Here is a 16,050-nt window from a genome sequence, read left to right as displayed (position 1 = left end):
AGTAGGCAGGATTATTTTCGTTCCGCGAGTTTGGGAGGAAAAAACTGAAAAGTTAAATCAGAATCAGATAGAAAAAAAAACGAAAGGCAAGTTACATTACAAGTTTGGTATAACCCAACATAAGGAAATAAGATCTAATAGTTTACAAGTAAGAATAAAATCAAATATAAGATCAATCATTGTAGTTCGAAGAATGCAATCGCTGTGGTATATGTAAGTTAAGAGGTAAGGACAGAATGAGGATTCTATGGAAAATGGCATAATATGTCGTATCACAATAATGACATGGAATAAAGAGTCACTGAATTCGCAGTAGAAAGAACCATCAGATGAATTTCTGATGTGATAGAACATGAAGATGACGATAGTTGGGCGGATGTCAAATGAATTAAGAAACAAGATGATGAAAAAGCACAATGAAGAAACCATATCACCGGAAAGGCATGACACTGAAAACTATCCCCTTGTTCTAGGAATCTGATGATAGGAATATGTCATATATTTTTCATTCCTTATAAGCGGAAACAAGTTTTTGGATCACGTCACACATCGACGGCTACAGACGGATGCGCTGGTGTGTGTCCCTGTGAATTTCACAGGATTTTCTAGTTTTCATCCCTTATGAGTGGAAACAAGACAAGTTTAGCTTTCGGATCACGATGCACATCGACAGCAGCAGACGGATGGGTAGTAACATGTAAAAAGTCCATCATTATGATCTGTATCCCAAATAGATTCCTTCAGACCTTCCACGAGGTAGTAGACAATACTATGTGTAGTCGAAATCGCCCAACAAATGATCGAGGATGCACGCCGACTGGAGGTCACGTTTACCAGCCTAAAAAATTGTTACAAAATCCAGTCCATGTTAACACACACAGTCCTGTGTTTTCTTGTGTTCATGTTGTCCTATCGGTGGATTGAAGCGGATGATAGGCCGGGGCATGCTATGGAGAAAATAATTTGTGTATAACATAAACCACACCGATGAACTAAATCTTGGTCAATCAAGCAACATATATATTTCGAGTGCTAGCTAGAGATCACAATTAGATTGGGCAAACTTACCCCAAATCCTGATCAATCAAGCAACATATATATTTGGAGTGCTAGCTAGCTGCAACAAAATACTACTACAGTAAATTGCTGCGTACGCCCATTGGCATTGCAACTGAAAACCATCATTCCTTGGCAAAAACGTACTAGTCCAGTTCAAACTGACTTAAGAGGACAACATAGGACAATCAGTCTGTTACGATCAGGATCACATCTTGTCAATGCGAACGTCAAGAGACACCTCCTTGGATGCCCCAGAACCAACCAGATAAGTAGGCGGCACCATCAAGAAAGACGGCAGCTCCTCCACGGCCACCTCCCCGGGCCTCGTGCTGCTCGTTGGCTTCATGGCCAACAAAATGCTGCCTTCTACGCTGCTCGGTGGTGGCGGACCATTCGCCTGAAGCTTGACAGCGTACTGCGGCCATGAGGATGCCTCAGCTCTGATGCACACCACAGACACGACGCCAAGCACGCCCATGACCAGGAGGAACACGCTGCCGTCCCCTTGCCCATGGAGCAGGCACCGCGGCCGCGGCACCGACAGCCGGAGCTGGTGAACTTGGCCATAATGGACCTTGTGCACTGGCATTGCGTGCAGGGCGATCAAGTGGCTGAGGAGCGCCTGTGGTGCACCGACGAAGCCACAGCCAAGCTCCGTGCAGAAGCACGGCACATGGGGGCACACACTTTGATGGTCGTCGAGCTCGTAGTAGGGGACGTAGCTCCCGCAGCCATCATGGTGGCACTTGACTGTCAAGGAGGAGATGATGGCATCCAATGACCGGATGTGGCCAAAGCCACTGCCGTGCTCACACGTCTGGCACAGTTTATAGGGGAGCCCGATGAGGCATTTGTAGCAAGCCAAGTGCCCGGCATTGCACTGCACAAAATTTTAACGATTACGGACATCCTCAGACCTCGAACAAATAGAACAATAAATTGATGGAGCATCTATCTATTATCTTATAATATTAAATACTAAAATCACAATACATGTCAAAAATAGAGAAATATGCTAGAAAAAAAATTCAACAAAGGGATCTCTACAATTACCTATTAACATGATAGATGAAAGAAATCACCCACCTGTGCCCTAATTATTTTTCCAAATAATAAATAAAGAAAGTTGCGGTCCATAAAAAAATGGTCAGAGCATGACTACTCCGCTCTAAAGGTTATTGGTATCATTAAACACTTCTTGGATGCAAGTACTGTTGTCTATCATGCAATGAAAGGATAAATAGAAGTAAAAATATATTATAAAAAACATGGTCGGCAGGCTTAAGCATGATGCCCTCGCATTTGCGAGGGCCACCTTGCTAGTTGGTGAAAGAAATTAACCTCGAAGACAGGGGGCTTGATGGGGCGGGAGCACACGCTGCAATTAAGCAAACTCATGTCCATCTTTATGGTAACTTCTCCGGCTTGCTTCACTTGGCCACTCCCGGATAGCTCCACCCGTGCCTTCTTGGCGCTCCGATCGTCCTTCTCCATCATCAACAGCAAACCCCGGCGCCTTTCCACGGTGGTATCCGGAGGAACCTGCACACTGTCCATAATCTGCATAGAATTCATGGAGGCAAACACATCACATCGTGAGGTGGAACCCACAACAACATAGAGATGTTTCTTCCATGTAATTAAAAGAATACAGTCGTGGAAGTGAAATGAAGCGCGGGAACAAACTTGTGCTGAATGCGGTTCATCAGAAGGACCAGCAGACTGCAATTGCACGCCACTTGTTGGAAAAATTATGTGTTCTGTCAAGGAACTGGGCGCTGCAACTGTAAAATCAATGTTAAAACGGAATTGTTTTCAATTCATGAATCATTTACATGTATGCTGTAGAGAATTGTACAAGGATAACAAATTCATGATAATACAATACCGAGTTTATAGCATGTTACGTACATGTTGATTGGGACAAATCGTGCGAATTAAAGGGTGAAAATGTTTATGTAAAATCTGTATATAACCTGCGATATATAGAGAAGGATTATGTACCTGATGATTGAGCTGGTGTATCTAACACTACATTGTCAACAATGGGCGAGCTTGATGTATTATGGGTTGTCCTGGCATTGCCAAGTTTTGCTAAAATGGGATGCTTGTTGTTATTCTGATCGGTGTCGGTGATTGCAAACTGATCGGCCAGAGCATCAGTATTTGACTGAGAATCAGAGCATTTTACTCCTTCAACAGTGTTACCATTTGGCATGTTATTACGCACCGGAGCATAGACAGACTCTTCTAGACAACGTACCTATTTGAATCAGAACACACATATTAATTGTAGCAAACAAAATACGCAACTTAGGAAAAAGAAAAAAACACGTCTGAAAAAAGTAACTCGAATATAAATTTGCACATGTAATAAACTTGATCAGTCATTAGATTGGTTAAATAAATGCTACATAAATAATTCATTGGCTGAATGTTGTTATGGGTCTTTTATTGCATGTAGCAGTATAGACTATATAGCATGACATTCTTTTGAAACAAGGCATACGTTCATATAATAACGAATATTGTGTTTCAAATAAATAGTATATCACAATTTGCTTACGGAATTTAGTGGTGCACAAGTAATTACCGGCAGGAAGCTACCAAAGGGATGTGCAACTACCCATTTGGATGTGAAGCAACCCATTTCCGTAGTGACAACACTCAAGCGTGGAAAGCCATCTGGAACTATGAGTGTAGGGTGTTTCGCAAGATCGATGAAAATGACCTGCATCTCAATGACAATTATGGAAACAAATTTTGTAAATTAACATGTGACATCAGCACAATCAAGCAGTTTATTATGGCATAATAATGATAGTTTCTGTAAGTGTGGTTGGAATGTTCTTACACTCAGAATGTGCACACAGCCCTTCACATGGACAAACAATCTATCCGATTTTTTGTAGTCCTTGATTCCTTTGAATAGGCAATCAGCAACCAAATTGCACCAATCCATCTGTTTGAGATTACCAACCTGTCGAGCAGCTCCCAGAAATGACCTGCTGACATTCACAGATGTATTTGGTGCTAGATAAATTGCAAGTATCGCCATCATAAAGGCTATGCAGAATGGTTCCTCCTCAGTTATGCTGCACATTTCTTCCGCCACTTCCATCGCGTTCTTCCCTCTCGTATCCCAAGTGTACTGTTTGTAGAGAGCATCGTCAACATGGAGACCCTCTATAACTTTGATGGGTCCTGAAGGAATTCCAAGGACAAACTTCACAAGGGGCCTCACTGGAATTGATATGCCTCCGTCAAATTCTAGCTCCTCGGTGTCACAATTGAACTTATCAACCAGCCACAGGGTTAGATCTTTATCCATCTTAAAATCTTTCATTGACAAGATGCTCTCAAACCCAATTTTCCTGACAAAACCTATCTGCTTGTCACTAAGACATTTCATAAATGGCGGAAGTTGGTGAGGTGAACATCTGTAATGCACATTGTTTTTGTCCTAAAAAAACAAGGAACGAGTGGATTAGCCAAAAAGATTTATTATATTATTAAAAAAAGACAAACGTAGAAATATATTTATGATAACCAGTCGTAGAATTCTTGGTCGGCAAGGCCGAAAACAAATCCCAGCATTGAAAAGGCTGGAATCTCAAGACCCCACGTGCCAACCCAAGCTGCACCTAAATAAGCTTCACTTCGTTCTAATAAAAAAAACTAAAGGACCTTCACTTTATTGGTATAGATCAGATTAGAAATATATTTGTGATAACCAGTCAGGTACCTCTATTCTTGAATTGATATCCCTCTGTCTCATTATCCTACTTTGATTTTTATCTCGATGTCTACTGCGTATTTGCCTTATATATTATGGAAATGGTACAATTTAGACTGAAAAATAGTCTTTTAAAATTCCTATAGGTTCAACATAAATCAATCAAGTGAGCTAAATTCTGGATTATTTTTACAGGAATGATCATTTATATTTATACAAGGAAAATCAACCTGAAACTAAAATGTGAGATAACTACAGTAAAATTAAATCTGTGAATAAAGTTGGCCCAAGCAAAACATATAAGAGCCTATATGAATAACGACTAGTGGTGGACAAAAGTGGCAGAGAACCCATGGAATTAATAGCAAGGGAATGAATGAAGTGGACGGGAAATATATAAACTTCACATGCAGGTGATCTAAGAAAAATCTTACATGCAACACATGCATGGAAACAGATAAGAATATGGTACATATCAATTTCAATGTGATTTGTGTGCGACTGGAAACAAACATGTCATACGAGAAACGAGAAGGAACCGCACAACGATAAACATACAGGAAAAAATATGTCAAATATGCAATTTGTCATTTTCTGTTATTCTACATAAATATGTTGATGCAAAACAGCACAGATGAAGACAAAATCAGTTATAAGCATGAGATGATGTTTTTAGAATTCAGATGAATTTAGACTGATAATTAATTTTGCTTAGATGGCCAAGTGGCATGGTAAGACCATGTTGATCCACATGGGCTAAATAATTATCTGATCTGTGAATTATACGCAGGTCCGAGATTAAATAATGTATGCTCATGAGATCCTGACATACCGATTGAGATTAAATTCGCATCACAATCGGGCACGACAGACCACTAATCCGGAGCTGACCAAGCATATACGTGAACAGAAAAGGAGTTGGCATGCATGTGATGACATCACTGCTAATGTAAAAAGGAAACTTATACTGCTGCTTTGCTTTGTGCTTGCTTTCCCAGATCATGTATTAAGTTAGCATTTGATGGATTTCAACGTATCATATCTATAGTCATAAATACATCAATTTTTATTCTGTAGACAACGATTTGCATGTCTAATTTAATTATGAAAATCAACATCAAAAGTAAAGTTATTTCCATAGCATGATTTTAAATTTACAAAACTAGACTTCAGAATATATGAAAATTCAAACAAAACTTAAATCCTAAATGTAGAAACAAAATACAATGGAATGAAATGTTTGACGAGTAGGCCACGTAGGTCAATTATTCATTTGGCAGTCATACCTATAGTGCTAATCAAATGGTAAATATGGAGAAAATAAATGTATATATGCAAAACCAAATTAGATGCAAGGCAGGCATGTTCCGGGCTAGAAAGATAGCAGATCGATTCCAGTACGATTCGTGTATGAGTTTTTATTTTGCAGGTTAATATGTGTACGAAGTTGTATCCTACAAGAAAACACAACCATGTTTAGTTTAATACATCATGTAAATTATGCAAGAGCATTTCAGTTGTGCCAAAATATACAAGTCTTAGAAAAATAATATGGGCACAATAAACAGTGCTATGAGAGGAGCGAGTTAAAGGCGTGTGCTTTTAAAACTATTGATTGATATTTATCTGTAATTATAATTTTCATGAAGGAAGTATTTACGAAAGGTCTGATAATAATTGTACACCATATATGAATCCCTAATTGTTTGGCTTGAATAATATAGGTGCTAAGACTATACATCCACTCTCTAATTAAGTGAGCTAAGCTCCATTTCTCTCTCAGAGTTATATTTCCATAGAATGCCAAGTAGAAAAAACACGTGAAGCACGAGAAGGAAGTGACATAAATTGGGAGTGAAGGAGAGAATGTTTCATCACAAAGTGATAGAAAAATATATATTATATAAGGTATTTATTTGAAATTTAATTGTGATAATATTATGGAAATAAATTAAAAAGAACATAGACACAATCACAGAGAACAGTACAGATAGTGCGAGGGATTTTTTTTCATATATATACTAATAATAAGACTTCTTATTCAATAGCCATACAATACATTAGGATGCTATAGAGCGTCGAGATATATGTGGATGCATGTAATTCTATATATACAAAACACCACTGCAGCACGTTCACCGAGAAGGTGAGTGGACAACGTAGGTCTCCTGATTCAGATGCAAACTATCTATGCTTCTATTTTAATTATAGATGAACAAATTTACAAATATTAATGGTAGGAAGAGGACACCAGTCACCAGGGAACAAGGACTGCAAGAGGAGAACTTGCAGCACTGTATATAAGTCTCTGTTCTCACATACCAAGCAGCGACTTGAGTGTTGTCTGTAATTTGTCAATACTTGCCCTTAATTAAATATTTGCAATCAAAGTGCAATCATGTTTTCACAAGATGTATACATTGAATATATTGAGAAGTTATGTGATACCATATTTTTGAAAGAAATGATATTAAATATAACAGTATGAAACCGAGCCGCCCAAACGCTCGGTCTCCCTGGTAGTTTTGAACTGGATAAAACATGATGATAATGGAGGGATGCCAACCCCTCGCAAGAAAAAATAAGGGGAGGGGGGATTCCAGCAATGTACCCTCACGGAAGATCCAATTGGCAGATTACTATAAGTATCCATGACACTCCCCCCTCTTTGGATCGGTTCCTACTGGGATTAGCAGGCCTGGAACAGGAAACCGTGAAGCTGTTAGTAATCTTCGAAAGATAGGCGAAAGTAACACTGGGAACTCATAAAGTTTAATTGAAGGCACGGTAGACAGATCCCAAAACATTGTATATGAGAGAGATCGAAGCAGTTTTGAAAGATCTCTCTCGCATACAATGCGTTATAATAGTCGATGTTCTATATTCGTATATGAGAGGGAGATCTCACGTGCATGGCCCGAAGCAGCTTTGACCGAGAAGGTGGGTGGACAACGGAGGTCTCCTGATTCAGATGCAAACTATATATGTATGCTTCTATTTCAATTATTGATGAAAGAAATTTACAAATATTAATGGTAGGAAGAGGACACGAGGGAACAAGGACTGCAAGAGAACTTGGAGCACTGTATATAAGTCTATGTTCTCACATACCAAGCAGCGACTTGAGTGTTTTCCGTAATTTGTCAATACTTGCCCTTAATTAAATATTTGCAATCAAAGTGCAATCAAGTTTTCACAAGATGTATACAATGACTATATTGAGAATTTATGTGATACCATATTTTCAAAAGAAAAAAAATACTAAATATAACAGCATGTATGAAACCTAGCCGCGCAAGCGCGGTCTCCCTGGTAGTTTTGAACTGAATAAAACATGATGATAATGGAGGGATGCCAACCCCTCGCAAGAAAAGAAGGGGAGGGGGGATTCCAGCAATGTACCTTCCAGGAAGATCCAATTGGTAGATTAGTATAACTATCCATTACACTGCCCCTCTTTGGATCGGTTCCTACTGGGATTAGCAGGCCTGGAACGGGAAACCGTGAAACTGTTAGTAATCTTGGGAAGATAGCCACAAGTAAAACTGGGTACTAATACAGATTAATTGAAGGCACGGTAGACAGATCCCAAAACATCGTGTATGAGAGAGATCCGAAAACAAGCAAGATCCGAAGAGGGGAAACAAGCAAGATCCAAAAACTGATAAAGTAAAACTGGGTATTGATACAGACTAATTGAAGGCGCGGCAGACAGATCCCAAAACATCGTGTATGAGATAGATCGAAGCCCATAAACAGCGATTAAAGTTTCAAAGCAGTGAAACAAGCAAGATCCGAAAACAGATACGGAAACTAGACGAAATCCTCTGCTTACCGGCTGTGGATGAGCCCGAGTTAGGGTTTGAGACTCGGAGCAGATGATAACAAGGGGAAATCAATCGGGAAGAGAACTGAATTTCTCTGCAAATCACGGGAAATCAACAAGTAGGGCGAGTGATGGTGCCGCTCGCCCTACCCGCATGGTATGTACTGGACTGGAGTGGAGGAGCGGGGGGAAGAAGAGCCGTGTTTTCCTTTCCTTAATAGCGAAGCCAAAGATGAAGGGCAGCGGCTCGGTTTTGGTGCTCCACGGTTCGTTCGGAGAGGAAAAGCCTTTGGGCATCGATCGAACGACTTTCCTAGGCCGAGCGTTTCTCCACTGACGGGCTTCTTTTGGGTCAGTCAATGGAAGTCCCACTTCTAGCTCGGGGCATCCAGCCCACCATAAAGAAAAAAAAAAACTCAACGCATCCCTACTGACCCATGCAGCTCAAGTGGTAACAGCCGTACCCGGATTCTCAAAAATCTATGTGCACGGTGGAGTGGCAAAATCAATCGAATAAAGGTGCCGTTGGTGTTATCTGCAGAGAAGACCAGGGGCGTTTCCTCGGAGTGTCGGCTGTCGTCTTCAAGGGGATGTCGGATCCTGAAACTGTTGAAGCTTTCGCATCTCGGGAAGCACTAGTTTTGGCTGAAGACTTGCTGCTGCGGAAGATAACCATAGCTATTGACTGTCTGAGAGACTGAAAGTGACCACTGAGCTCAGGTCAACCAATCTACAGGGAGGGTATTACATGATTACAGAGTTGAACTCCTGAAAAACATTCTTTCAGGCATCTGATATACAAGCCGTGTCGGGGTCCGTCGTAGGGTGTGTGCGTGCGGGTGTGTGTTATTTGGCGTCGTGTGCGGGGGTGTGACCGCGTCGAGTGCGTGCGTGCGCGTCGGGTGCGCGGGCCGTGTAGCACGGGACTTGGCGAGTGAGTGAGTGGGTGTGTCGGTAGCGCCGCGTGGGGCGTCCGTGCGCACGCACAAAACACCTCTCCGTCCTGTACATTGTGGCACGGTGTGTTGAGTTTCAGCTCAAGAAAAATTGTTGTAGCCGCAGCAGGCGTTCGTGCGCCAGAAATCCACCGTGCGCTCCCTTTCTTCGTCATCCTCCTTTCGGTTTGTGCTTGAGAGAAGGTGAGTGCAACAAGGGAGGGCTAGGGCACGGGCTCAACCCCAACATTTGGCATCAAAGCATCGGGGGAGATCCTGCTGGCGCCCATGTCGCTTGTCCTGTACGGCGCCGGCGGTGGGGTGCGATGTCGCTACCCGCCCCGCAGCTGAGGCCGGTGAACTACACCTCATGGGCGATCAAGGTGGGGGCGATCCTTGATGCCTAGGGGCTATGGGGCGTGGTGGCTCCGGCGGACGATGCGGCGATCGACGCTAAGAAGAGCAAGACGGCGCGGCAGTTGCTGCTTGGCGTGCTGTCGGAGGACGTGCTGATGCAGGTCGCGACTAACACGACGGCAATAGACGTGTGGGACAGCCTCAAGGTCCGTTTCGTCAGCGCATATCGTGTGAAGGCAGCGCAACTCTCCACCCTCCGCGCCGAGTTCGAACGGTTGCGGATGAACGACGGGAAGGAGCTGGATGCGTACGCCGGGAGGGTCAGCGGCATGGCGGCAAGATACGCGGGTCTCAGGGTGAGGCTCGGCAACGCGGCCATGGTGAAGAAGTTGCTCGACTCCCTGCCAAGCTGGCTTTACACCGCGGTGGCCAGAATTGAGCAATTTTGCGATGTGGAATCGGTGCCGTTCGAGGAGGCTGTCGGGCAGCTGAAGGCGTTCGAGGAGCAGACGTGGCGGCGCGCCCAGAACAGCGGCGGACGCGAAGGCGATCAGCTCCTACTCATGGAGGCTCAGTGGGCGGAACGGTGGCGTCAGGAAGGCGGCGGCTTCGACCACGACGACGACGGCGGTGGCAACACGACATCGGGCAGCGGAGGAAAGTGTTGTGGCCGGTGCTACAACGACGGGCAGCATGGTCTGCACAAAGCCGAAGAAGGTGGAGACAGCAGAGCAAGCACTCGCCGCCAAGGCCGACAACGTCGGGCCGGCGCTCTTCTAGACCGTGTCTTAGAGGGTGAATGTTAGGACTTAAGCCACAGCGAGTGCGGCCAGTGCGCGAGCTGGTCGAGCCGGACGTCGGTCCGAGCCGCTTCGAGGTCCGTGGCAGGGTGTGTGCATGTGTCTGTGTGTGTGTTAGTTGGCGTCGTCCGCGAGGGTGTGACCGCGTAGGGCGCTGGATCCGGCTGCTCGAGCGCGTGCGTGTGCCGTGGAGCGCGGGACGTGGCGAGTGAGTGAGTGGGCGTCGTGGGGCGTCCTCGCGCGCATGCATAAAACCCCTCTCCCTCCTGTACATTGTGGCGCGGTGTGTTGAGTTCGAGCTCAAGAAAATTTGCCGTAGCTGCGGCGGGCGCTCGTAAGCCAGAAATCCACCATGTGCTCCCTTTCTTCTTCCTCCTTTCGATTTGTGCCAGAGAGAGGGTGAGTGCGACGAGGGAGGGCTAGGGCATGGGCTCAGCCCCGACACTAATCTTTGTATTGCCATGGATTATTTACTTAATAAGGCGCGTTGTTTGGCTAAAACAGGGATTGACAACGTACATGGTTTCATAATAGTTGTTACTATCCTAGGGTTTTGATAATTGGGTAACTCGTACATCGTTGAGGTTATTCGTCTTCGATCATCCCCGATCCACTATGAGCATTGGGATCTAGCACGCACTTGGGCTGAATCAGTGGCTCGCCTTCCACCCGGCCATGGCATTACCGCTTTTCTTGGGGTTCCTCGGTGGTAGATCTGTTTGATGGCGACATCGTCATCAAGGGGTTCCAGTAGCTTGGCAACAAGGAAAAAGAAGGGGAAAGACGGGATCAATCTAGAGACAACTATGAAGAATATGAAACTGAAGGAATATCTGAGCTGGATGTCATCTTCGTCAGGGAGGAGGAAATTTTAGAACTCTTGAATGCAGGAAGGTGGTTGGCAGGACAAGGGTGAACACATTTGCCTACGAGATTGGAACTGGGTAATGCATCAGGGTCCCTTGATCTTTTGAGGGTTGATGGTTATGATAGAAGTATATGATGGCAAGGGTCGTCCAGAAACCATCAAGCTAGACCGGGCCTCTATGTGGCCACAGATTCACAACCTCCCAAACCTTTACAGATCCCAAACAATTGATGAGCAGCTGGTGACGAGGATTGGGCAGGTCAAGAGTCGGGATATGAACCTATCAAGGGTATATGAGGGGACCTATGTGCGAGTCAAGGCAAAATTATAGTTGCAGATCCAATACCACGATTTGCACCACTGATTTTGAATGAGAAAGAGAGAATACTTCTGCCCATAAAATATGAAAATATAGACTTCTATGAAGTTTGTGGCATCATGGGACACATCAAGGAGGAATGTGGTCATGGGGGTCATGCACCAAAGAATATTGAGTATGGTTCATGGATGGTGGCAAAACACATAGGAACTTGTCAGGTAGCCAAGGCTTTGGTCATGGTATTCATTTTCTCAGGCTGGGAGGGCCCCGACGAGGGATGGGTGAGGTAGGGGATGGGGTGCAGGCCGGGGAATCAATCCTCACGTCCCTCGGAAGCACACATCTGGATAGGCTGACAATTAAACCAAAGGATCAAAATGCTTGCGTAAATCTATTATTAACATATAGCTATAGATAATATTAACATATCTCCGCAAAAAAAAGATAATATTAACACAATTAGATTCTTACATAGGCCGAGCTTGTTGGGATAGGAGTTGTTATGGCAGTCCCAAGCTCTGCTGAAATAGAATGTTTATTGTTATTCTTATCAGTATCAGTGGTAGTGAAATGATTAGCCAGAGCATCAGCATTTCTCTCAGAATCAGCACATTTTCCATCTTCGGTTATGTTGTCATTCAGCCTTTTAACAGGCACAGAAGCATAGACCAATTCTTCCAGGCGACGAAACTGTTGAAGATTATACTTGTGAAGACGTTGCTGCTTAGATGTAATTTCACAAAAGTAATAAGCTTGACCGGTCATTAGATTTGGTAAATAAATGCTAGATCCACAACATGTAGAAATTACTTTTGCATGAGTATGTGATACAGGACTAAAATGCCTGTTAAGTAGCAGTATGGAGCATGCCAATATTTTGAAACAAGGTATATGTCTATATGATAACTTATTGCATAGAAGACCACAGGAAATCCCAACACGTTGATCATGCAAATTAAATTCTTTTTTCTTACCAAATCATCCAAATTAACAGAATTGAACTCAATTATCTATGTATGATCTTGACAACTTCAAAGATGACTAAAGGTCAGTACTAGCTTAGTGTTTGTACTCCACCGTTATCTGCAGAGAAGACCAGGGGTGTTTCCTCAGAGTGTCGGCTGCCGTCTTCAAGGGGATGTCGGATCCTGAAACTGTTGAAGCTTTCGCATCTCGGGAAGCACTAGTTTTGGCTGAAGACTTGCTGCTGAGGAAGATAACCATAGCTATTGACTGTCTGAGAGACTGAAAGTGACCACTGAGCTCAGGTCAACCAATCTACTGAGCTCAAGTCAATTATCTATTACATGATTACAAGTTAAGCTCCTGAAAAACATTCTTTCAGGCATATGATATACGAGCCGCGTCGGGGTCCGTCGTAGGGTGTGTGCGTGCGGGTGTGTGTTAGTTGGCGTCATGGGCGGGGGTGTGACCGCGTCGAGCGCGTGCGTCCGCGTCGGGTGCGCGGGCCGTGGAGCGCGGGACTTGGCGAGTGAGTGAGTGGGTGCGTCGGGAGCATGGCATGGGGCATCCGTGCACGCATGCATACAACCCATCTCCCTCCTGTACATTGTGGCGCGGTGTGTTGAATTCGAGTTCAAGAAAAGTTTGCGGTAGTCGCGGTGGGCGTTCGTGTGCCAGAACTCCACCGTGTGCTCCCTTTCTACTTCTTTCTCCTTTCCGTTTGTGCCAGAGAGAGGGTGAGTTCGATGAGGGAGCGAGGGCTAGGGCACGGGCTCAGCCCCAACATTTGGCATCAGAGTATGGGGGGGGGGGGGGGGGGGGGGGGGGGGTCTTGCCAGCGGCCATGTCGCCCTTGTCCCATCTGCGATGTTGCTGCCCGTCCTGCAGTTGACGCCGGTGAACCACACCTCATGGACGATCAAGGTGGAGGTGATCCTTGATGCCCAGGGGCTGTGGGGCGTGGTGGCGCCGGCGGACGGCGCGGCGATTGACGACAAGAAAAGCAAGACGGCACAGGCGTTGTTGCTTGGCACGTTGTCGGAGGACGTGCTGATGTAGGTCGCGACGAAGACGACGGCGAGGGACGCGTGGCACAGCGTCAAGGTCCGGTTCGTCGGCGCGGATCGTGTGAAGGCGGCGTGACTCTCAATCCTCCGTGGCGTTTTTGATCGGCTACGGATGAACGACAGGGAGGAGCTGGATGTGTATGCCGGGAGGGTCAGCGGCATGGCGGCTAAAGGCGTTCGAGGAACAGACGCGGCTGTGCACCCAGAGCAACGGCGGACGCGACGGCAACCAGCTCCTGCTCAAGGTGGCTCAGTGGGCGGCACGGCCGCGTCAGGAAGGAGGCGGCTTCGACCACAACGATGACGGCGATGGCAGCACAACATCGGGCGGTGGAGGAAAGCGTCGTGGCCGATGCTACAATTGCGGGCAGCGCGGTCACTTCCGCCGTGACTGCGCGATGTCGTTGTCGTGGCCTTGCCCTAGCTAGCCCTAGCTCCTCTCTCTCTCCCTCTCTTTCTCTCTCTTGTGCGCTCACACGACACAAGGAGAAGGAATACAGGAGGAAGAAGAAGCACCCGACGAGGGTTTTTTCTGGCGTACGAACGCCACCGCATGAACGGCAAAATTTTCCCGAGCTCGAACTCAACTCCCCGCCGTTACACCGAGCCCCGCAGGTGCTCTTATACCCTGGGCATATGCCGAGCACGACCCGCACGTCCCCCGCCCTGTCAGGCCATGACCTCGCGCGCTCTGGTCGCGCCCACTCCGCGCACACACGCGCCTGGGTCGCGTTGAGCCGGCGCTAGACATGACCCGATCAACACCACCTTGCTCGCTAACGACCTCCTACCTCTACGGTGCTTCTACTGCATGCACACACGCGCACCTACGCACCACACACACACACACCCCTACGCACACACCCGCCATGGACCCAGCGCGTTCGACACGGTCAGCGCGCGCCCACACACGCGCTCACTGCGTTCGATCGCCGCCGCGGCTTATTGTGGCCAACACTCTCCCTAGAGGAGGCCGTCGTCCTCGACGCCAGCGTTCGCCAGCAGCGCCTGCTCCGCCGCTGGTGCCCTCGGCAGCTGGGGACAGTCCCGCTTGAAGTGGGCGCGCTCGCCGCACTTGTAGCAGCGGCCACGCCTTTTGTCGTCGTTGCCCGATGCCACGCTCTGCCCGGCGTCGTCGTCGCGAGCTCCTCCCTGATGCCGTTCCTGCGCCTGCCACTGCCCCATGGTCAGCACAGTTGATCGCCGCCACGCTCGCCGCCGTCTTGTCCACGGCACCGAACCCGCTCGTCGAACGCGCACAGCCGCCCGAGCGCCTCGTCGAACGTCATCTCGTCGAGGTTGCAGAACTGCTCGATGCCGGCGACGACGGGGAACAGCCGATCGGGCACCGTGTCCAGAAGCTTCTTCATGAGCGCCGCATCACCCAGCGTCTCCCCGAGGTTCGCGAACCGCGCCGTCATCCCCACTAGCCTCCCGGCGTACGCATCCAGCGCCTCGCCGTCCGCCATGTTCAGGCGATCGAGCTCCCCGCGCAGCGTCGTCCGCCTCACCGCGCGCACTCGATCGGCGCCGACGAACATCACCTTCAGGGAGTCCCATACCTCCCTAGCGGTGAGCTTCGTCGCCACCTGCAGCAGCACGTCCTCCGGCAGCCCGCCGAGGATCATCGCGTGCGCCGTCTTGCATTTTTTCCATTCATCGCCGCGTCACCCGGTGCCACCGCCTCCCACAGGGTGTGGACGTCGAGGATCACCTGCGCCTTGATCGCCCACACGGTATAGTTGTCTGGCGTGAGCATCCGCGTCGCCATCGACACTGATCCGCCCGCGCCTCCGCCATGTGGCACAATCGCCATTGCCGCCGGCGAACTCCTCCCTGAGCTCTGATGCCAATTGTCGTTGCCGTGGCCTTGCCCTAGCTAGCCCTAGCTCCTCTCTCTCTCTCAGCTGCGCTCACACGACACAAGGAGAAGGAAGACAGGAGGAAGAAGAAGCACACGGCGAGGGATTTTCCGGCGCACGAACGCCACCGCACGAACGGCAAATTTTTTCCAAGCTTGAACTCGACTCCCCTCCGTTACACCGAGCCACGCGGGTGCTCTTATACCCTGGGCCTGGGGTATGATCAGGTTTACATGTGTATATGTGTTTACAAAAACT

The 16,050-nt window shown here is 47.0% G+C and overlaps 2 protein-coding genes across 3 annotated transcripts; both read right to left on the bottom strand.

The window, feature by feature from the left end:
• Positions 1 to 993: 993 nt before the first annotated feature.
• LOC109776291 (uncharacterized) lies at positions 994 to 8,971 on the bottom strand. 2 transcript variants are annotated; one of them, XM_040403191.3, is made up of 9 exons: positions 8,631 to 8,969; positions 8,198 to 8,283; positions 7,407 to 7,493; positions 3,914 to 4,522; positions 3,653 to 3,790; positions 3,064 to 3,322; positions 2,746 to 2,843; positions 2,401 to 2,619; positions 994 to 1,939 (listed from the first exon to the last, which is right to left on the bottom strand). In XM_040403191.3, the coding sequence occupies exons 3-9, from the start codon at positions 7,446 to 7,448 to the stop codon at positions 1,265 to 1,267; spliced, it is 2,040 nt and encodes a 679-aa protein (XP_040259125.1). In that variant the 5' UTR covers positions 7,449 to 7,493; positions 8,198 to 8,283; positions 8,631 to 8,969; the 3' UTR covers positions 994 to 1,264. The 2 variants fall into 2 exon arrangements, with proteins under 2 accessions (XP_040259125.1, XP_020190529.1); XM_020334940.4 differs by lacking the exon at positions 7,407 to 7,493 and having other exon boundaries at positions 8,631 to 8,971.
• A 6,146-nt stretch (positions 8,972 to 15,117) lies between these two features.
• LOC141042590 (uncharacterized) lies at positions 15,118 to 15,558 on the bottom strand. The gene has a single exon (XM_073511430.1). The coding sequence runs from the start codon at positions 15,556 to 15,558 to the stop codon at positions 15,118 to 15,120; it is 441 nt and encodes a 146-aa protein (XP_073367531.1).
• Between the last annotated feature and the right edge of the window lie 492 nt (positions 15,559 to 16,050).

This window comes from Aegilops tauschii, chromosome 3 (genome assembly GCF_002575655.3).
Source record: "Aegilops tauschii subsp. strangulata cultivar AL8/78 chromosome 3, Aet v6.0, whole genome shotgun sequence".
In the NCBI taxonomy this organism is placed as follows: Eukaryota; Viridiplantae; Streptophyta; class Magnoliopsida; order Poales; family Poaceae; genus Aegilops; species Aegilops tauschii.
This window is presented reverse-complemented; position numbering and strand designations above follow the sequence as displayed.